Source organism: Nicotiana sylvestris, chromosome 1 (genome assembly GCF_000393655.2).
Source record: "Nicotiana sylvestris chromosome 1, ASM39365v2, whole genome shotgun sequence".
Taxonomy (NCBI): Eukaryota; Viridiplantae; Streptophyta; class Magnoliopsida; order Solanales; family Solanaceae; genus Nicotiana; species Nicotiana sylvestris.
Genome location: NC_091057.1, coordinates 16,410,341 through 16,433,203, shown reverse-complemented (window position 1 = coordinate 16,433,203; position 22,863 = coordinate 16,410,341). Strand labels below are relative to the sequence as shown.

The 22,863-nt window shown below is 37.1% G+C and overlaps 1 protein-coding gene and 1 long non-coding RNA gene across 2 annotated transcripts; one reads left to right on the top strand and one right to left on the bottom strand.

Moving 5' to 3' along the window:
• The first annotated feature begins 1,697 nt into the window (after nt 1–1,697).
• On the top strand, nt 1,698–20,525 carry LOC104227980 (uncharacterized). Its single transcript, XM_070174029.1, has 14 exons — nt 1,698–2,198; nt 2,289–2,573; nt 2,657–2,806; nt 2,899–2,997; nt 3,298–3,574; nt 3,658–3,840; nt 3,906–4,049; nt 4,134–4,280; nt 4,389–4,815; nt 5,074–5,203; nt 5,314–5,702; nt 16,617–16,838; nt 20,174–20,299; nt 20,429–20,525. The coding sequence occupies exons 1-14, from the start codon at nt 1,698–1,700 to the stop codon at nt 20,523–20,525; spliced, it is 3,177 nt and encodes a 1,058-aa protein (XP_070030130.1).
• A 1,536-nt stretch (nt 20,526–22,061) lies between these two features.
• Nucleotides 22,062–22,841, bottom strand: LOC138878765 (uncharacterized). Its single transcript, XR_011402549.1, has 2 exons — nt 22,699–22,841; nt 22,062–22,615 (listed from the first exon to the last, which is right to left on the bottom strand). It is a non-coding gene; the product is annotated as an uncharacterized lncRNA (long non-coding RNA).
• Nucleotides 22,842–22,863: the final 22 nt, after the last annotated feature.

Genomic DNA, 22,863 nt, shown 5'->3' with positions numbered 1-22,863 from the left:
TGCCCGTAAGAATTTAAACCTGAGATCTGATGGTTCTTCTCAAACTACACCATCACCAAGTGAAGGACCACAAACGACTAATATATTCAAACACATCAAATTCATTGTGTCACGATCCAAAACTAAGATCATGATTGGTGCTTGTGATAGCTTATGTTCATTCCTTTTCGCAATTACTTAAATTCCATGGACTTAACTAAAATTCATATCATTCATATAAGATATTTAGCTCAAAATCATATAAGTCAAAACTATGTCGAAAAACTCTAGGTATTAAAATTTTAAAGCTATTTGTTTTTGGTTGCTTATGAGATTAATTTTTTTAAACTTTTTCTCAATACATCAACATTTTTACTTCAAATCGAATATTGAAGGCATGTATTAATCTTCCTCTTTAACTATATTATTATTTCCATTCAAATTATTTAGTATTACTTCCTACTTTTCCAAACAAGAACTCGTAATTAATTATATTCTTATTTTAGTCTAAATATTCACAAAATTAAAATATAGTCCTATTCTCATATTATAACATTACATTTTTTCAACTGGTAAATTATTTTAATTGTTTATATATTTTTACCATTGAATTTGAGTTCTTTAATCATCTTGTATCTTTATTTTACAAAAACAAAATGGGTGAAAATGGCGTGTAGTAGCCACTAAATAAGAGTGTATTTAATTTTTATCCACTATTTAAAATGCTTATCAAAAATAGCCACTACTAAGGGGGGAAAGACACAATTACCCTTTCTCTATTTCTTGTATAATCCCAAAATCGACGAAAACCCTTATTTCATTCGTTCAGAGTTTTGCGTTTCTTCATCTTCCTCGTATGCAAACTACAATCTCAGTTAAACTTCTGCTCCTTCATCTTCTTCGTCATCTTCCGTCATCTTCATCTTCATCTTCTCCGTCATCTTCGTTTTTCTTTATTTGTAAGTTGGTTCAATGCCGTGTGAAGTATGTGTGAAATTTCAAAAATTAGCATTATATGTTGATTCAGTGTAGTATATTTTGTGTGATTCTGTTTTTGATAAATTTTTAGTGTGTGAAATTTGAAATGTGTTTGTGGTTGATTCAATATATTTGATTATGTAGGTATATTTCATAAAAATAGTCGTAGAAATTCATAAGCTTACTGATTATGAATTTTCAGTTAACTGTGTTCATTAAATGTAAAGAAGAAACGACATTAAATTTTGTAGTTGGAATTCAAAGTTAAGGACTGATTGTCCTTAACTTTTGCACATGAAACTTGAAGTTAAGGACAAAGTGTCCTTAACTTTGGATGTTGAAAGTATATGTTAAGGACTGTATTTCCTTAACCTATGCACTTACAATTTAAAGTTAAGGACTGATTGTCCTTAACTTTTGCACATGAAACTTGAAGTTAAGGACTAAGTGTCCTTAACTTTGGATGTTGAAAGTATAAGTTAAGGACTGTATTTCCTTAACCTTTGCATTTACAATTTAAAGTTAAGGACTTATTGTCCTTAACTTTTGCACATGAAACTTGAAGTTAAGGACTAAGTGTCCTTAACTTTGGAAGTTGAAAGTATAAGTTAAGGACTGTATTTCTTTAACGTTTGCACTTAAAATTTAAAGTTAAGGATTGTATTTGCTTAACTTTTAAACTTGAAATTTTAAGTTAAGTCCTAATCTTTGTTTGTTTTTCCTTCTTTTCTAGTGTTATAATGGAAGGCGATCATTTTTTTGATTTTGACGATTGGCGTAATTTTCTGGTATATTGGAAAGGAGATTTTCAATATAAGGAAACAATTAAAAGTTTTCTGTCGAATGGCCAATGGAAGAAATTGAGGGAAAATATTTTTGGCAACTTCTTCAGATTACAAAGTGTGAAGTTCTCGGGTAAACTTATGCACTGTGTATTGCTTTCTGAAATTGTTAGTAATGAACCTGATTCGATGACCTTCAAGGTATTTGACCGCGATATTAAGTTTACTCGTGATGCATTCCATATTATTACTGGTTTGAAGTCTTATTCGTCGCTTGACATGAAAGGTTTAAATGAGAAAGAGAATAGGCTTTTAAGAGTCTATTTCCCTGGAAAGGACAAAATTGAGTTGGCTGATTTGTATAGTTTTATTTCTAGTCGCCCACATGGTACAACTTCATCATTTGCTGGCAGTGATGATGATGCTTTGAAGTTGGCAACACTCTATTTTGTTGAGTCGGTTTTGATGGGCAAGAGGAAAAATAGGAATGTATCGGAGGAAATAATGAAAATTGTTGACAATGATGCACTTTGCGCTTCCTTCAACTAGGGCTCTCTTGCTTATGAGACGCTATTAAAATCATTGAAGAGTTGCTTGAAATCAAATGAGAATGATGTTCAGAAGGAGAAAGAGAAAGAAAAAGATATTGATAGCTACACTTTAGTTGGCTTTCCTTTTGCGTTTTGTGTCTGGATTATGGAAGTACTTCCTATTTTCCAAGAGAAACAATTTGTGAACTTCAAAGAAGTTGGTTATCCTCGAATGTTATGTTATTCTGAAATGAAGTCTCCACAATTTGATGCTCTTTGTAGAAAATATTTCCATAATAAAAAAGTAAGTTAATGTAATTACTATCTCTTTTTTTGTTTATTTGTTTTAGTTATGTATACTTATGTTTAGTTTTTCTTATATAATAGGTGTTTAAGTTGATTGAGGTGTCACCCTTTATTCCCGTGGAAGAAGAAGATACACAGCCTCTTTGTGTGGAGGAGCCAGTTTCACAAGATCAAGGCTCAAGGTCTTCTTCCACACAATTTGACGAAGGCGTACTTAAGGAAATTGTTAGAGTATGTGTTTCTGCCTTTGAATAGTATTAGTTTTTTATTTGATTATTTCTTGCTTACGAACACCTTTTTTTATATTATGTTTTTTGATTCAGAGATTATCAGAGAGTTTTAAGAAGGATTTGCAAGCAGAAGTTACCAGAGTTAATCAGAAAATTGTTGTATTAGAAAAAAAGATTGAGAACGAAATCAAGGTAATTTCAGTTAGTCCAACTTTAGGATTTTGTGTCCTTAAAATTTGAACTTGGAATTGAAAGATAAGAACTTCTTGTCCTTAACTTTTGAACTTTGAAATGAAACTTAAGGACATCATGTCCTTAAGTTTTGAACTTGGAATTCAAAGTTAAGGACTTCTTGTCCTTAACTTTTGAACTTGGAGTTCAAACTTAAGGATTGCATTTCCTTAAGTTTTGAACTTTAAGTTCAAACTTAAGGACTGCCTGTCCTTAAGTTTTAAACATGTCCTTCTCTTTGTAACTTAGTTGCTTTCTCAGGATTTAAAGAAAACTCTAGGATCAAAGCTTGATACTTTGATGAACATGTTTGGGAAAGCTGATCAGATGAACACAGATAGAGAATCTAGTGTTCCAATTAGAAAATATGGAGTTGATGATCATTGTCGTGCTACTGAGCGTACTGGCATATTCAACCAAGATGCAGGTGGTGTTGAACGTGATTATATGGATGTGCATGCAGAGGGTCAGTATGAAAGAGAATTTAGAGATGCACATCTAGATGATGAAACTGAAAATGTTACTGATATTGGGAAAGGTTAGTTATAGATTTTGATTTTTATTTTCGTTGAAATGTATATTCAATAGATTAATACATATAAACTATGCATGTGCATGCAGAAGTTTGTGGAGTGCCGGAGAAAATTTGTAGAGTTTGTGGATTGCAATCACAGGAGGATTTAACAAGTCCATTGGGGACAAGTGTCAGCGAGATTGTATGCAAATGCTTAGAAGGAACGTATGATCTCTCTACACCGCTGTCATACAAAGAAAAATTTGGAGTTCAAACTTGTGCCAGTCAAGGTTAGATAAAATTTTCATTATATATTGTATCTTTATTTCATTATATATTGTATCTTTTGAAGCAGCAAGCGAAGAAGCTGGAGTGCAGTATCAAGAGAAAACTGGACTACAATCTCAAGACATAGGCAGAAGTGAGATTGGTTCCAAATCTATAGATGCAACATGTGATGATGATGATGTAGCTGGAATGATCTTGGATATTGCAAATGGTTAGGCAGTGCTTTTTTAATTTTATATATATTTGTTTTAATTAAAGATTATTAACATGTTAGCTGTTGTAAATATTTTTCCAGAATCTTGTCAACAAGCATCTAAAGATCATGGTGAACAACTGCAAGATAAAGAAAATGTGGAATTTCAAGAAAAAGAAAATGCTGCACACAATATTTTAGCTGAGTTGTCTCTTGAAAAAATACAAAAAGGTACTGCGGAGAAGACAGGTACTGATTGTGCCCCAATTATTATATGTACAATTGAAATTTTGTCTCTTCATTTGACCTGTTGCAGAAAACTAATATGAATATGTATATATATATATATATATATAGTGTCGCCAACAGAGGAAAACAAAGAGGACACCAATGATGACAATCTTAACCAATATACAAGGAAAAGAAAGAGAGACAGTATTGGTTATGATGGTCCGTCATTTTCTCTTCTTACTCCTACTCCTCCAAGTATACAAATGGACATTGATGCGACTTTGACTATGGAGGGTGAAGGAAATGTTGAAGAAGAACTTGGTCGAGGTAAAAGGAACAAGAAGTTAAGCTGGCAGTTGAAATCTCCTTTTGATAAGGAAGGAAAAGCAGTAAGTTCCAAGGCAGACAATCAAAATACTCTGAAGAGTTCAGGTTGGATAAAATCAACCTATACTCGTAGGTGTATTTTTCATTATGCCAAAGAAGATGAAAAATTAGTGAAGAAATTCATTGTGTGGTTGGGCAAGGAGAAAAGGAGAGGTCGCAAAAAAGAGTAAGTCTCTTAATGTGTTTCACTACATCCTTAACTTCTGTGATTGTAAGACTAATTTTAGGACTAACTGTCCTTAACTTATAGATTCAAGTTTAAAACTTAAGGACTTCTTGTCCTTAAGTTTGAATTCAAAATTCATAAGCTAAGGACATGCAGTCCTTAAGTTTGAGTATCAAATTCAAAAGCTAAGGACACTTGGTCCTTAAGTTATAGATTAAAGTTTTCAAAATTCTAACGTGACATTTTCAAAATTTTCAGGGGACAAATTGATTTATATGTTGATGATAATAGTTTGAGGAAAACACCATACAAATTGTATCATCAAAAAATCAGTAGCAAAATATTTTTCATTGAGCTTTCAGATAGCAAATTTGTTCTTGATGATAAGGTTAGATAATTCACAAGGCATTTATTTTTTCTATTATTAATTTATCATTTTTTCATCATTTTATGACTGATTTGTTATTGATTTGTTTTATTTTTTGCCTTTTTATGAAGCATATTGACATTGCTCTCTATTATCTGAGAAAGAAGGAATGCTACCACCCTCACGATCATCCTTTTCGATGCACAACTACTGATGTTCTTTTTGATAATTATATGGCACTTGTGTATAAAGATTTCAGTGAAGATGCTAGTGATGAGTTTTGGTGTACTGGTGATAATCAGTTATTTCTGACACCATATGTGTGGGGGGACAGCCGTAGATGTGCAATTGCATGGACTGAGGTTGACAAAATCTTTTTTCCATGTCGGCTTCCTTCAGAAAATGATGAAGCTGTGACACACTTTTTGTTGGGAGTATTGGACTTGAATCAAAAAAAGATTAATGTATATGATTCCATATACAGTGAGCCATATGAAGCAGGAATGAACTACATGCAAATGTATGCACGCATGATCCCCCATTTGCTAAGTTCTCACAGTTTGACAAAAATCACAAGTCTTTTGGGAATGTTTTCAACAAATTTGATATACAGTGGCAAAGATCACCACACCAAACTGGATCGTACGTGTTATTATTTGTTTAACGACCTGAACCGTCGTTTCCTGTATTTTCGTCCCGTATTCCCCGTTAAATTCTTATTCATGTTTCAATATGTGTACTTAGTGAATTTGAGTCAATTCGGATCGAGTTTGGTATGAAATGGGAGAATTAGTCTCTTTAAGGAAGAATTAGTTTGGAAAAGTCAACCGGATGTTGACTTGTGAGTTAGAGGGCTCGGAATTGAATTCTGATGATTCGGTTAGTTTCGGGGGATGATTTAAGGCCTAGGAGCGCAATCGGAATTAATTTTGGAGGTCCGGTGAAGAAATTAGCTCATTTTGGCGAAGTTAGTATTTTGGCGATTTCCGGTTTGTAGGTGAAATTTTGATCCGACGGTCGGAATGGAGTTCCGAGAATTTCTGTAGCTTTGTTATGCCATTTTGGATATGTGTGCAAAATTTCAAGTCATTCGGACATATTTGTTCGAGTTTTGATCGAAAGCGCGTTTTGGAAGTTTTAAAGGAACTTAGACTTGAATTCGGTGTAATTCGATAATTTTGGTATTAGTCGAGGTGTTTTGATAATTGGAACAAGTTTGAATAATATTATAAGATGTATTGGTATTTTTGGTTGAGGTCCCGAGGACCTCGGGATGATTTCGGATGGCTAACGGGAACTTTTGAAGTTGGAAATTTCATAATAGACGAAAGTTGTAAATGAGTGCGCACAAGGCCTCACTTTGAACGATAATATCTCTCGTTATATAAGGAGTTGTGTGAGTTACAACCTATTAAATTAAAGCCCTTTGAGTCTAGTTTCCAACGCAACAAACCGTTCGTCATTTGGAAGTGTATACAGGAAGTTAAGACCATTTCACTGGTCAGGTGTCAGAGCGCGCGAAGTATCGCGCGAAGTATCGCGTGAAGACGTGCATTTCGTGCGTCTGAGGCAAAATGCTCAACAAAACGCGCGAACAAATGCGCGAACTACGCGACTGAAGGTTTTTAAGTACTCTAAAGACCGGAAATGAGAGAATTGAGTCATTCTCAAGCCTAGGGCTTCCCCAACACCCCCAATTCGACCAAGGCACCCAATTGCACTCCTAAGGTAAGATTTTTGGAGTATTTTGAGTTGATTACTACTCCCAAACACTTATATTAACATGGATTGATCTTAAAAATCCTTAGATTTTCAAGAAATTCCTTCAAGAACTCAAAGAAGGGTTTTGCAAGATTTCTTCCAAAAGGTAAATCCTACACCTTAGACTCACATATATGGATATATTATGGAAATATGAGTATGAGTCAAGTATTACAACTTATTGTATGGTGGTTGGAAGCCATAAATTCCTTATTTAAATACATGAACATGGTAGGGATTTAGAGGTGTTTATTTGATGGAATTTTTGTTGGTTTGGGTGTGAATGGTTGATCACACATGTGATGTTAGGAGTATAAATTGTTAAAGAATAATAGTGTGATGAATTGTTGGTTAATGGTGATAGTTGGAGGAACCAATGCTATAGTTAAGAGGTGTAAATATTTATACCTACAAGATGTTTGATAATATGCCTAAATGGCATAATTTATGGGATCTAGTACTAATATTGGCCATATTGAGTGTTATATGGTAGATTGAAGTTACATAACTGTATGGGATCATTATAGTATCATTAAGGGGCGAATTTCATATATGTATGGTTAAAACCCCATCTTTTAGAAATCGAACTTCATCGAGGTTTATGTGATTTTTGGCAGATTTGTCACACGAGGAGGCCAATTAGAGAGGCAAGGGCATAGCGAGTTAGAGGTGAGTAATAGATGTAAATGTTGTTCTGAGGGTTTGAAACCCCGGACTTTCAAATCGTAACGCTATATTGAGGCGTGACACGCACTCCATGGCGAGTGCGGGGTCGGATACTACTGGGGATTGTGACTTGGTCCACCCCGTGTGATGTTTATACTATACTGGTGATTGATACACATACTTCATTGATATTACTGGGCTTGATGCCATGTTTGGGGCCTTGTGCCGATTTGTAAAATCCTTCGAGGATTGATATTACTGCTTAGCATGATTTGCATATCATTTAATTTCAGTCCAAGGTTTTAAATGTTGTTTTGTAAACTCAGCCATAATTCTAAGTGTTGAAAACTTAAATGATATTTTTAAATGTATTCCGGGCTGGGAACTTCTGTTTTGTAAATGCCCAAGGGGCTTATTATATTATTTTCTGGACTGATTATAAAGTGACTTGAAACAGTGGTAACAATGACACTGTGTGATATACTTGACACAGTGGTAACAATGACACTGTGTGATATACTTGAAATAGTGGTAACAATGACACTGGATGATATACTTGAACAGTGGTAACAATGGCACTGTATGATATAAATTGGTCAGGTAACAATGGCTGACCGGTCAGGTAACAATGACTGACCAAGATATTGCGCTTGGGCTGTAGGAGCCCCTCCGGAGTCTGTACACACCCCCAGTGAGCGTCGTCGACGATAAATAAATATGGATGGCTCGGGCTGCACGCCGCAGTGGGTACTGGAATGTACCATCATATGCATTGCATTGTATTCATGTATTTGAATCTATACTATTGTTTAGCTGCTCAGTTCCATATGTTGCTGCATATTTGGATTTTAGCTTACTTTGTGTATTTACTGGTTTTTCTTATCTTCGGACTGTAGTTACTTTTATTACTCACTGGGTCGGAATACTCACATTACTCCCTGCACCATGTGTGCAGATACATGCAGAGCTGAGTTCGCTCCTGAGCGCTGATTCTTTCCAGGCCAGGCGGTGACTAGGAGTAACGAGGTAGTTGTTGACGTCCGCAGCCCCGTTATTTCCCTTATCTTTGTTATTTATGATAATTTCAGACTTTGTAAAATATTAGTAAACTCGGTAGTAGCTCATGACTTGTGACACCCCGATTTCGGGCTGAGTTGGGATGGTTTTCCTTGTTCTATCACGTTTATTTCGCATTTAAGATTATATTGCCCATGATTTAGACTTATTCCTGCTAAGTTATTATAAAGAGATGTACTGTTTTGTTGATTGGATGGCCTTGTCCTCACGAGAGGCGCCATCACGACCAGGTTGGGATTTTGGGTCGTGACAAGTTGGTATCAGAGCCTAGGTTAATTGGTCTCGCGAGTCATGAGCCGGTTTAGTAGAGTCTCGCGGATCGGTACGGAGACGTCTGTATTTATCCTCGAGAGGTTGCAGAACCTTTAGGAAAAACTTCATATTCTTAATCGTGCCTCCTTGATTCAGCTTGAAAAAGTAACTTTTACAGTTCCTTGCACATATTCGTATGCGCGAACGAATGCTCAGTATTAGATGTGCCTTGATGGCTTGTAATTCCCCGATCGATGGACGAGGTGTAGTCTCTGTGAGTTTGATGTTAGGCCAGTCGGGAGGACTTGAGGCCGGATCATTGCCTATGGCTTGAGCACCGGGGTGCTGATTATGTGAGCAAGTGTTTTGAACTTATATGTTCGGTATTGTCCCTATTAGTGGGAATGATGGATGGATAGCTACGTGATGAGTATGTTACAATTGCGAGATGTATCTATATGACTTGGAAGTGATGATGGAGACCTGTTGGATGATAGGTGGACTATTAAATGTTTGATTTTTCATTGTGATGCTTTGTCAAGTTGTGGATGTGTTGTCAGGATGGTTTTGGTGATTCTCTGACAGGTGGATAGGCCCAATTACAAAGGAAACTCTGCCAAAATTTTTGAAAAATTTGGGACTTAGTAAAAAAAAATATTGTCGCCTAATAGTGGGCTTAACTGTTGTGTGAGTGAATGAAGGAGTGAGTTTAATCTCACCATGGTATTACGACAGCAATAGTGTATATGTGTTGTGATCTATGGCTTCGAGCCAAGTTGGGGAGTTTGCTATTGATTAGATAATTGTGCGGTCATATGCTATGTTGGTTCCGGTTCGAGGCATGCTGGCGAATCAGCTCTGGTTACGGAAATTGGTCCGAAGATGGCACGAGTGAGGGAAAACTTGGACAAAGGCTACATGGTGCTTTATAGATGTGTGAGAATCACAGTATGTCTTAAGCTGTCGTTGGTAAAGAATGCTCGGTGCATGGAGCAGGAAGATGTTTGGTTGTAGTGGAATGAGGTCATACCCTGCGGTGTCAAAATGCTAATGAGGCACGTGTGGTTATGTTCCTTGGATCAGGTGAATTGCATTTTGAATAAGAGTAAATGACTTGAGAGAATGGTTCTAATGTGTTCGAAAGTCGTGTAATAGTGGCTTTGAGCTAAGTGGGAGAGTCCCACCGCTTACGATTGGGTTGCATGGTTAATTACCTACGTGAATTCTAGTTATTAGCGTATTGATGGGTTATTACAGCTACGGAAAAGGACCATGAGTGGTAATTTGAGTAAATGAATTGTTGAATGCATGTTATGGTTAGCCTTATTGGCTCATGTTCAGACCTGAGGGAAGATTCATGATTTATGCCTCGTATAGGTGTAGGCTTCGAGGGAAGTGATCCCGCTGGGTGCTTCATAGAGAGGGTATTCATATGTTATAAAATTCAATGGAGTGGTTGCATTCGGGGCCAAGCCGGAGCGGGTGGCTCTCAGTAACGGTCCTCATGAATTCAAAGGGCAAAGTGTGGTGCCTAATGATGTCGATATTATAGATACATATAAGAATCAAGTTTTATAGCAGCTTATGAGAAGGTGCCCAAAATGTTCTATAATATTTTGACTTGTGGTGTAGCATTTGGGAGATATGAAATGGTTCGTGGGATTTGAGACAACATGGTCTCATGATTCAAGGTCACTCCGGAGGAGTGCAGATGGAGTATGTTAGGTGTTGAATGGAGAAGTATTATTTCCAAGGCAATTAAGGGAAAATTGGAAGGAGGTAGGTTGATTAGCCATAGTTGAATTGGCATATTGGTGTCAGTGATCAGTTCCTTCAGCGTGAGCAAGTTATGCAAGTGATTTGTGGTGGTACGTGTGAGGCTTGTCGACCACCGTAATTGATTTTGTTCAGAAGCATTCTTCTGTTATGGCTTGTTATGTGGAGGCAAATCCCGGAAGGGTTATGGTGGCTTGGACCACTACTTAGATATTGGCATATTCGACGGTTATGAGAATTCACCTGTATGTTGCTATAGTTCTCCCGAAGTAAGTTAAATGGAAAGCCTTATGTGATGAAATATTAGCCTATCGGCGGTTCCAGAGTTGTGATGGAAATCATGTCTATCGTATATCGGCACGTGAGGTGCAGTGAGTGGTATGGAATTTGAAGTAAGGACCAAGGTCGCAGTTTGGTCAATGACTGTGATGTCACAAGCTCGGATGAGCAGGAAAGGAGTTACAGTGTTTTGAGTAAGATGGGTATTGATGTCAGTATCACCTGAGACCGGTGTTATGTGAGAAATGCTTTGCATCCTGGTTAGGGATTCTTGATCACTTTTCAGCGTTAGTGCAGCCGGTGGTTTGGAGGTACGCTCCAGATATTGTTGTGGTAGGTTGTGGGAGTGTGTCCCACGGGAAGATTATATAAGTGTGGCATGTGATCACTTGATTGATTAAAGATGTAAACCAAGTATGAAGTTTGTGATGGTGTCGTTAAATTAAAGATTCATGCCTGGAGGGCACTTGGCATATTGGGTTGTGAACTGGGGAGGATTACCCCGATTGTGATGGTTGTTCTTGTGTGTTATGAGAAAAATGGGAGTTATTATGGACCTTTGAAAGGTTATCAGACTAGTTCAGTGTGATCAGAATCGGCTTGAAGTCGATGGATAGATTTAATGTGAATAATGGCTCTATATCAGGCCAAATGTGTGCATTTTAGTAACGCGGTCCTCATGGAGGAGTAGTTAGGTTGATGTTTCATTGTTCAGATATTTCGCGTAGTGATACATTGCGCCGTGTGAGTTGTGAGACGACTTGAGAAATTGCTATGTGTTGAGAATCTGTGTAGGAATGACGTTATATGAGCATCTTGGCTCTTGAAATTCAGATTGTACATCGCACCTCAGTTGTGCTTGAGTTTTGTAGCTTATAACGCTATATGTCCCTCAGAGATATTATTATGCACTTAGCATGCTTACGACCGATACTCGGTATTTTGTTGTAATGAGCAAATTTGGCTCGATGTGCATCTCCTTATGTGAGATCTATGTGTGGATCGGGTGGCACGGTGCCATGGGTATGTTATCTGGATCGGGTTGCACGCCGCAACAGTGTGATATTGAGTATAGTTTTCTATATGCTATTTTGTATGCCTTGCTTCCTGTTTTCTAAGGAAAGTCTGTATTAGTGTGTGAGATTGGTAATTCCTTCCAGAATTTGTTTTCCTTTTGTACCGCGTTCGAATTGGTAGCTTATTGGCATATTGAGGCATCATATGCGACTTTTGATTATGTCTGGGGTGGCTTATTGCCTGAGCAGTTCGTACCGGGTGAGACGAGATCATTGAATTTGAAATTAGTGCAATCTGAGTATATAAAGTAAATTAAGGAGCTAAGACCATGATTTTTCTCAAAATGAGGTGATAGTTCTTGCCAAGAGTATAGAATCAACGAATCGTTGTCTCGACAGTGGTCATGAATTTATGCATACCTCATCCGTCATGTCAATATTGTAAGAGTTATAACAATACCTATGTACATCATGCAGAATATGAGATGTGTAGCGATTTTCTTCTAGGTGATTAAAAAAAAGGCTTCAGATGATTAGGGCGAATGATCTTCGGATGATTGGGGAAATAGTATTGCTAATTGAAAGTGACTTGACGAGAGTATATGTCTCATAAAAAGGTAATGTTATTAAACTAATGATATTTCGGTAGTATTGCGGCATGTTCTTGTTGGGTCCGCTGATGGTACTGATGAGCTTGAGGTACGGCTCTTTCGTTTGAGTCATTTTTCATGACTTGAGTATGTTCAGGCCGTTTCTTATTGGTGCGCGTATTATGAAAGTTGTGGCTTAGGCCTGTATTGAGGTGTCATATCACCAGAGTGGTGTGTTGGATTCGAGGTGATCATTGGGGTCATTGATGAAAACGAACGGATTTGATTTCAGCATGTTTGATGGGTAAATATCGAGGTTCGGTTTTTAAAAAAAAATGTTACTATAATTGCTAGAGGAGAAATGGCCTCATGAATGGTTGATTTGAGCAATGGTTATGATTTATTGCGTGTTTCAATTATCATTGGCAGTATATGAGAGTGTTGGAACGAGACATTGGCTAATAAGAGATTTCTATGGGTATTTGGTTGTTGTGGGCAGCTGCTGTGAATGGAAGTTATTGCTGCATTTGTTTGATTTATTGGTATATCATACAATTGCACCTAAGGTTGCAGGCATGGTCTATTACAGCTGGTTCAAATTTATTCTGAATGTAGGTGTGAGGTTCTGATCTTGTGTATGATTCCGAAAAGGTGAAATGTGGCTCTATGATTTATGGGCTAGACTAGATTGTGTGATCTTGGTTACAACGTGTTATCGGACCCATGTGAGATAGGGTGACGTGGGATCATCTCTGGGTTTATGCTTGATAAGGTCATTCAGCTTTTGGTTGGCTTCTAGGACAACTCTGGGTACGCTCGAGGACGAGCGTTTGTTTTAGTTGGGGAGAATGTAACGACCCGAACCGTCGTTTCCTGTATTTTCGTCCTGTATTCCCGGTTAAATTCTTATTCATGTTTCAATATGTGTACTTGGTGAATTTGAGTCAATTCGGATCGAGTTTGGTATGAAATGGGACAATTAGTCTCTTTAAGGAAGAATTAGTTTGGAAAAGTCAACCGGACGTTGACTTGTGAGTTAGAGGGCTCGGAATTGAATTCCGATGATTCGGTTAGTTTCGGGGGATGATTTAAGGCCTAGGAGCGCAATCGGAATTAATTTTGGAGGTCCGGTGAAGAAATTAGCTCATTTTGGCGAAGTTAGTATTTTGGCGATTTCCGGTTGATAGGTGAAATTTTGATCCGACGGTCGGAATGGAGTTCCGAGAATTTCTGTAGCTTCGTTATGCCATTTTGGATATGTGTGCAAAATTTCAAGTCATTCGGACATATTTTGGTCGAGTTTTGATCGAAAGCGCGTTTTGGAAGTTTTAAAGGAACTTAGACTTGAATTCGGTGTAATTCGATAATTTTGGTATTAGTCGAGGTGTTTTGATAATTGGAACAAGTTTGAATAATATTATAAGATGTATTGGTATTTTTGGTTGAGGTCCCGAGGACCTCGGGATGATTTCGGATGGCTAACGGGAACTTTTGAAGTTGGAAATTTCATAATAGACGAAAGTTGTAAATGAGTGCGCACAAGGCCTCACTTTGAACGATAATATCTCTCGTTATATAAGGAGTTGTGTGAGTTACAACCTATTAAATTAAAGCCCTTTGAGTCTAGTTTTCAACGCAACAAACCGTTCGTCATTTGGAAATGTATACAGGAAGTTATGACCATTTCGCAGGTCAGGTGTCAGAGCACGCGAAGTATCGCGCGAAGTATCGCGCGAAGTCACGCATTTCGCGCGTCTGAGGCAGAATGCTCAGCAAAACGCGCGAACAACGCACGAACTACGCGACTGAAGGTTTTTAAGTACTCTAAAGACCGGAAATGAGAGGAATTGAGTCATTCTCAAGCCTAGGGCTTCCCCAACACCCCCAATTCGACCAAGGCACCCAATTGCACTCCTAAGGTAAGATTTTTGGAGTATTTTGAGTTGATTACTACTCCCAAACACTTATATTAACATGGATTGATCTTAAAAATCCTTAGATTTTCAAGAAATTCCTTCAAGAACTCAAAGAAGGGTTTTGCAAGATTTCTTCCAAAAGGTAAATCCTACACCTTAGACTCACATATATGGATATATTATGGAAATATGAGTATGAGTCAAGTATTACAACTTATTGTATGGTGGTTGGAAGCCATAAATTCCTTATTTAAATACATGAACATGGTAGGGATTTAGAGGTGTTTATTTGATGGAATTTTTGTTGGTTTGGGTGTGAATGGTTGATCACACATGTGATGTTAGGAGTATAAATTGTTAAAGAATAATAGTGTGATGAATTGTTGGTTAATGGTGATAGTTGGAGGAACCAATGCTATAGTTAAGAGGTGTAAATATTTATACCTACAAGATGTTTGATAATATGCCTAAATGGCATAATTTATGGGATCTAGTACTAATATTGGCCATATTGAGTGTTATATGGTAGATTGAAGTTACATAACTGTATGGGATCATTATAGTATCATTAAGGGGCGAATTTCAGATATGTATGGTTAAAACCCCGTCTTTTAGAAATCGAACTTCATCGAGGTTTGTGTGATTTTTGGCAGATTCGTCACACGAGGAGGCCAATTAGAGAGGCAAGGGCATAGCGAGATAGAGGTGAGTAATAGATGTAAATGTTGTTTTGAGGGTTTGAATTCCCGGACTTTCACATCGTAACGCTATATTGAGGCGTGACATGCACTCCATGGCGAGTGCGGGGTCGGATACTACTGGGGATTGTGACTTGGTCCACCCCGTGTGATGTTTATACATATACTGGTGATTGATACACATACTTCATTGATATTTCTGGGCTTGATGCCATGTTTAGGGCCTTGTGCCGATTTGTAAAATCCTTCGAGGATTGATATTACTACTTAGCATGATTTGCATATCATTTAATTTTAGTCCAAGGTTTTAAATGCAGTTTTGTAAACTCAGCCATAATTCTAAGTGTTGAAAACTTAAATGATATTTTTAAATGTATTCCGGGCTGGGAACTTCTGTTTTGTAAATGCCCAAGGGGATTATTATATTATCTTCTGGACTGATTATAAAGTGACTTGAAACAGTGGTAACATGACACTGTGTGATATACTTTACACAGTGGTAACAATGACACTGTGTGATATACTTGAAATAGTGGTAACAATGACACTGGATGATATACTTGAACAGTGGTAACAATGGCACTGTATGATATAAATTGGTCAGGTAACAATGGCTGACCGGTCAGGTAACAATGACTGACCAAGATATTGCGCTTGGGCTGTAGGAGCCCCTCCGGAGTCTGTACACACCCCCAGTGAGCGTCGTCGACGATAAATAAATAGGGATGGCTCGGGCTGCACGCCGCAGTGGGTACGGGAATGTACCATCATATGCATTGCATTGTATTCATGTATTTGTATCTATACTATTGTTTAGCTGCTCAGTTCCATATGTTGCTGCATATTTGGATTTTAGCTTACTTTGTGTATTTACTGGTTTTTCTTATCTTCGGACTGTAGTTACTTTTATTACTCACTAGGTCGGAGTACTCACATTACTCCCTGCACCATGTGTGCAGATACAGGCAGAGCTAAGTTCGCTCCTGAGCGCTGATTCTTTCCAGGCCAGGCGGTGACTAGGAGTAACGAGGTAGCTGTTGACGTCCGCAGCCCCGTTTTCTCCCTTATCTTTGTTATTTATGATAATTTCAGACTTTGTAAAATATTAGTAAACTCGGTAGTAGCTCATGACTTGTGACACCCCGATTTCGGGCTGAGTTGGGATGGTTTTCCTTATTCTATCACGTTTATTTCGCATTTAAGATTATATTGCCCATGATTTAGACTTATTCCTGCTAAGTTATTATAAAGAGATGTACTGTTTTGTTGATTGGCTAGCCTTGTCCTCACGAGAGGCGCCATCACGACTGGGTTAGGATTTTGGGTCGTGACAATTTGTTATATTATTTATATGTACTTAAGATTTATTGTTTAATTCACTGCATATCTTACATTTCTCTTAGGACTGATTGTGGTGCATTCCTGATCAAATTTGTCGAGTTGTTGATGATTGGAAAGGACGTGCAGCAATTCCAATCCGAAGACATAAAAGACTTTCGAAAAGAACTTGCTGCAAATCTTTGGGCACATGGTGAATGGAAAAGAAATTCTGGTTATGATACTCCACCAGAAAATGTTGGTGATGATTATGAGAGTGAAAATGAAACATTCTGTCCAAAGGAGTTGTAAAGAAATTGTGGTGTTATTTTTGTATAAAATTGCTGTAAAGGTGACATCTGAATTATGCCAGTTTAGGATAGTTCTGAAATATTCTGTAAATTTGTGAAAAGGCACTTATATTTTGTTTTGTTGGCATAGCGTAATTTTTTGTAACAGCTATGCAAAATTACAATTTCAAAAGTTATGTCAAGGCATTTTGTTATTTATTTCGTTGTTTCTCTCAACTGTTGATTTGTCCATTGAGTTTGTTAGTATTTGTTCATGACTAAGTGCAACTGAACTTCAAATTCAAAGTTAATGACCAAATGTCCTTAACTTTTGAACTTGAAATTCAAAGTTAAGGATCGACAGTCCTTAAGTTTTGAACATGGGACTATAACTTAAGGACCTCATGTCCTTAACTTTTGAACTTGTATTTCAAACTTAAGGACTCCTGTAGTTAATGACAAACAGTCATCAAGTTTTTAACATGGGACTATAACTTAAGGACCTATGTCCTTAACGTTTGAACTTAAAATTCAAAGTTAAGGACAGACAATCCTCAAGTTTTTAACATGGGACTATAACTTAAGGACCTCATGTCCTTAACGTTTGAACTTAAAATTCAAAGTTAAGGACAGACAGTCCTTAAGTTTTTAACTTGTATTTCAAACTTAAGGACTCCTGTAGTTAATGACAAACAGTCCTCAAGTTTTTAACATGGGACTATAACTTAAGGACCTATGTCCTTAACGTTTGAACTTAAAATTCAAAGTTAAGGACAGACAGTCCTCAAGTTTTTAACATGGGACTATAACTTAAGGACCTCATGTCCTTAACGTTTGAACTTAAAATTCAAAGTTAAGGACAGACAGTCCTCAAGTTTTTAACATGGGACTATAACTTAAGGACCTCATGTCCTTAACGTTTGAACTTAAAATTTAAAGTTAAGGACAGACAGTCCTTAAGTTTTTAACTTGTATTTCAAACTTAAGGACTCCTGTAGTTAATGACAAACAGTCCTCAAGTTTTTAACATGGGACTATAACTTAAGGACCTATGTCCTTAACGTTTGAACTTAAAATTCAAAGTTAAGGACAGACAGTCCTCAAGTTTTTAACATGGGACTATAACTTAAGGACCTCATGTCCTTAACGTTTGAACTTAAAATTTAAAGTTAAGGACAGACAGTCCTTAAGTTTTTAACTTGTGTGATTTTACCTATTTTAAATATTTTAATATGTGTGTAATAATTGCATTAAGTGTTAACTAATGGGGTTTAATTTTGTTTAATTAGGTTTTGTGTTTTAAAAATTAGAAAATAAAAGAAAAGGGTGCAAATTGGTTTAAAGTCGGATTGGGCCCGTGTTCATTTTTAAACCTGAGGCCCAAAAGCATGCCGGTCCAAGCAGCCCATCTCCCAGGCCACCAAAACGACGTAGTTTGAGACAAAAACTACGTCGTTTCAAGGCCAATCCATCTCGGCCATCAAACCAAATTGATCTAACGGTCCAGATCTCTCACCCATAACCCCATTACCCGACCCGTTACCCGAACCAACCCCGACCACAATACTAAACCAAACGACACCGTTCGTTTAAACCTTCAGATCCAGGCCGTTGATCTCGATTGATCTAACGGCCGAGATCAAGCCATCCACCCCATATATAAGCTTTCCTCTCGTACCCCGCCCCCTATCCAAACACCCCTCCTTCGTCCTCATCCCCCTCACCTAACCCAAGCCACCACGGAACCCTAGAGCCGCCCCCTTTCCCCTCACCAAAAACCCGGCGGCACGGACGCCGGTGACCACCACCTTAACACCATAGGACCGCCTCACCACCCTGAACATGGATTTGTTGTCCCTTTGCCTCGAATCAACCCCTAGGTTCTCGAATCTTCATTTGAAGATTCGAGCAAAACTCGATCTACACCAAACCACCCCAGGTTCTTACCGGGCACTCCCCTGACCTCCCTTGTGACAAAACCATGCTTGGTTTGGTCCGACTCTAACCAGGGAAACACAAATCCCAAATCTGCCCCTTAGGAACCCTAGAAACCCTAAGCCCGATCTGTGTCCGTTTGAACCATGAAGATTAGGGTCTAATGGACCTTAATCGAAGTGTTCTCAGTTGGGAACACTTCGATTCAAGTCCGTTCAACCCCAAGAAAGGTCGATTCAAATCCGAGCTAGGGCTTGTTGATTTTTCAAGATTTTAAGGTATTTTTGCTTTCCTTTTCTTATCAATTCATGTGTTTGTTGTAATTGAATGTATGTTCATTGCCCCAAATGTTTAGTTGATTTTATTTTTGAATTGTTTGTCGACTATTCCTGACCACCTTGCCCGGACCTTTGTATTTGGACAAATCTTTCTTCATTTGTTGATAATGTATATATGTGTAAACTGTACAACCAACTGAAATTGAAATGGGTCGATTAATTAGTTCCCAGGGCCAATTTTGTTTTGGTCAGTACAACTTGAACCCCCTGCTAATACTGTTGGATTCTGATCATTGGGCTTCGATTGTATGTGTTGTGATTCGCATAGTCGATTCAATATGTCGTCAATTAGTTCAGCTTTGAATGGTGATAATTTGATTCATGTTATTGGCTTTCCTGCTGATGTTTTGGTTGAATTCAATTAGGAACTGAGTATGTTGCCTGTGATTTGTTCAATTTGAATCAGAAAACATTTAAGGGTGGTGTTATGGTTGCAATTCAGACTTTGGTTTTTAAAATGGATAGCATGTTCACTTGGTTTAGATTTTGGGCAGCATGTGTATGGTCAGCTGTTAAGGAATTAAAATAATTGGACAGTATGTGCTGTCAGATTATATTCTTGCTGCCCATGTCTGGTTTTAGTTTAATAAGGTGATAAAAAGCTGTCAGGGAATCTCATGGGAGGGTTTCTACTTTTAAATGTTTGAGTGGAAAAACAGCAGAAAAGGAGGGATTTCTGATTGGTTTAACAGGCTGTAAAATGGCCTGATGCTAGGTTATAAGTAGAGAGGAGCTGCCACTTAAGAAAAAAAAATTTGGAGAGAGGATACAAAGAGATAGACAGGCATATACAGATACACATTGAGAGAGGCATATATACAGGAGACAGTTAGAGGAAACACACAGATAGATAGAGGGCGAGAGATAGAAAACACACAGACAAAATCAGAAACTGTTCTTCCTATTGTTGTTTTGATTTCACTTGTTTCGACCTGTTTAATCAATACTGATTTTTTCAAGTCCCAACTGAGGTTATTGGTTGTGTGTTTCATTGGTTTATTTCTGGATTTGTTCTATCTGAGTTCTGATCCTACTCCACTGTTTGCTGCTATCATTTGCTACTTTTTCCATCGGCTATAGATGCATCTTGCACTGGAACTTGTTCTGCTGTTACTTGTTTGTTACTGCTGTGTTGGTTGCCATTGTTGCTATCTTCTACTCCTGCTCTACTGACTTTCCTGCTTCTTCCATTGTAAGCAGTCCCAGGTACACATCTCATACTGATGTAACAATGAAAAGCATGAATTGAAAGATCTGAAGGAATTGTAATCATCTGTTGCTTTACTTATAGTTTTTTTATAAATGTTGTTAAATTGTGTAAATTTTAGTCTGTAGTTCAATAGAGAATGCATCAGTAAGTTTGTACTTAATTGAAGCTTATGCTGATCTAAAACCGCGATATATGATTCATTTAGTGGTATACAGGATGTAACTATATAATTCATGGAATGTGCAACCATTTAATGTAATCATTAATTCGAACTTTTCTTCAGTTGTTTTGAGCATGTATGGCGAATGGCTTTTAAAATCTTGCCGAATACAACACAGTTTTAAATTTGGGAGTTTCAATTTCAGTAGGCAGTTTATAGGATTAGTTCCAAATATCATTAGTAGCATCCTCTAATAAGTAGTTTTATTAATCCTGTTTAAATGAGTTAAATTTAATTCGAGGAGCGCTTGTAGTAAGTGTAGCATTTCATCAATCTTGTATGTAATATTTATCAAATTAAAGCATGTTTACCCATGGAATAAGACATAAAAATAATTCCCGTAAATAATTAATCAGATGACTAACAAGAGTTTTAGTTAGGCCATACATGTAACTTAATTAGAATGTATTTACTTGTTTCATCTATTTTTAGAAAACCAAAAAATAGTAAAGGTAATCATGTCAAGATTATCCAGTAGAAAATAACGAGACGAGCCTCACCAAATGAAAGACACGAACTGCGGGGCCCTCATAAATGTATATATTAAAAATACTTAGAATTTGGGAAGGGTCGTTTAAGCGAATTTCATGGCCTTCCTCAAAGATAATAACGTGTTAGTCTCTTTAAGCACGTTTTTAATAATATTACTTTGCTAAATTAGGGTGCGCATTTATGTGACCCAAATCCAAATCTCAACGAAGTCGAAGTGTGTTAACAACTACGGATGCATTGATTGTGACGTGGTTCGAGATGCATTTTCACGACGTTGCAATTCTATCAAAAATAAAATGATAATAATAAAAGCGGTTTTAAATTCAATAAAAGCACATAAGTCACAACATGTATTAAAATCAGATATTTAGCCATTATAACAATTTAAGCGACCGTGCTAGAACCACGGGATTCGAGGGTGCCTAACACCTTCCCTCGGGTCAACAGAATTCCTTACTTAGAATTTCTGGTTCGCAGACTTCATTTGGAAAGTCAAAAATTTCCTCGATTTGGGATTCAAGATAAACCGGTGACTTGGGACACCAAAAGCCAAACCTTTCCCAAGTGGCGACTCTGAATTAAATAAATAATCTCATTTCAAATATTGTCACTTAAATTGGAAAAACTCCCTCGCGCATTTATCCTTCGGGGCGGGCGCGCAAAAAGGAGGTGTGACAATAGACAGTCCTTAAGTTTTTAACATGGGACTATAACTTAATGACCTCATGTCCTTAACTTTTGAACTTGAAATTCAAAGTTAAGGACAGACAGTCATTACGTTTTTAATATGGGACTATAACTTAAGGACCTCATATCCTTAACGTTTGAACTTAAAATTCAAAGTTAAGGACAGACAGTCCTTAAGTTTTTAACATGAGACTATAACTTAAGGACCTCATGTCCTTAACTTTTGAACTTGAAATTCAAAGTTAAGGACAGACAGTCATTACGTTTTCAAAATTGCAAGTTGAACTTACTGACTCCTGTTAATAACTTTTAATTGTTGAACTCAAAAGAAATTAAAAGAACGTAACAAGATATAAATATTGAAAATCTAGGCATCCGCTCAAATTAGAATAATAATGAATACAATCTATAGCAAAAACTTAAAAGAGTCGATAAACATAAGTGTATATTTCTACTCTTCTCTATGCTTTCTTGAAAATGGATGGAGTGCCGGAGAATATATACAAGTTGTTCTATTATGACCAATTCTTCTGCAACGACCACATTTGAATGTTATTTTTGATGGCTCGGTAGCAGGAATATGCCTTTTCTTTTGCCTTCTACCTGGTGGCACTTTGAAATCTGGAGGTTTAACAATTTGTGACTTAACACTCTCTGGTACAATCCATGAATCAGTATGTCCTACAGGATGTATTTGTCTTTCATATGTTTTCAGCCAAGATTCCTTTAAGTACCAGTGCGAACAAAAGTCAGACTTCTTGATGTTTCTCTTCTCGATAGCTGCAATTGCATGTATGCATGGTAATTCATCAAGTTGAAATTGAAAACAATCACATGTTCTTTTGTTTAAGTCCACCAAGAAAGTTATTCCTTCTTCTTCAACTCTAGAACGCCATGAATCAACAGGGAAGACCTTCAATGTTGAAAAATTATAAGTGAGTACATTATGTTAAAAAATGTCAAAATCATAATATAAACATAAAACATAATACTTACGTTCAAAGTAAATGCTAAATCTATTCTGTTCTTCAATTCCTCCTCTACCCAACAAGAAACATCATAAAATGTTCCTTCTGCTTTATTTCTTCTTTCATAAAACCAATGTTGTAGCTTCACTTGAATGAAATCCATCATTCTTAGTATAGGCAGCTCCCTTGCTTC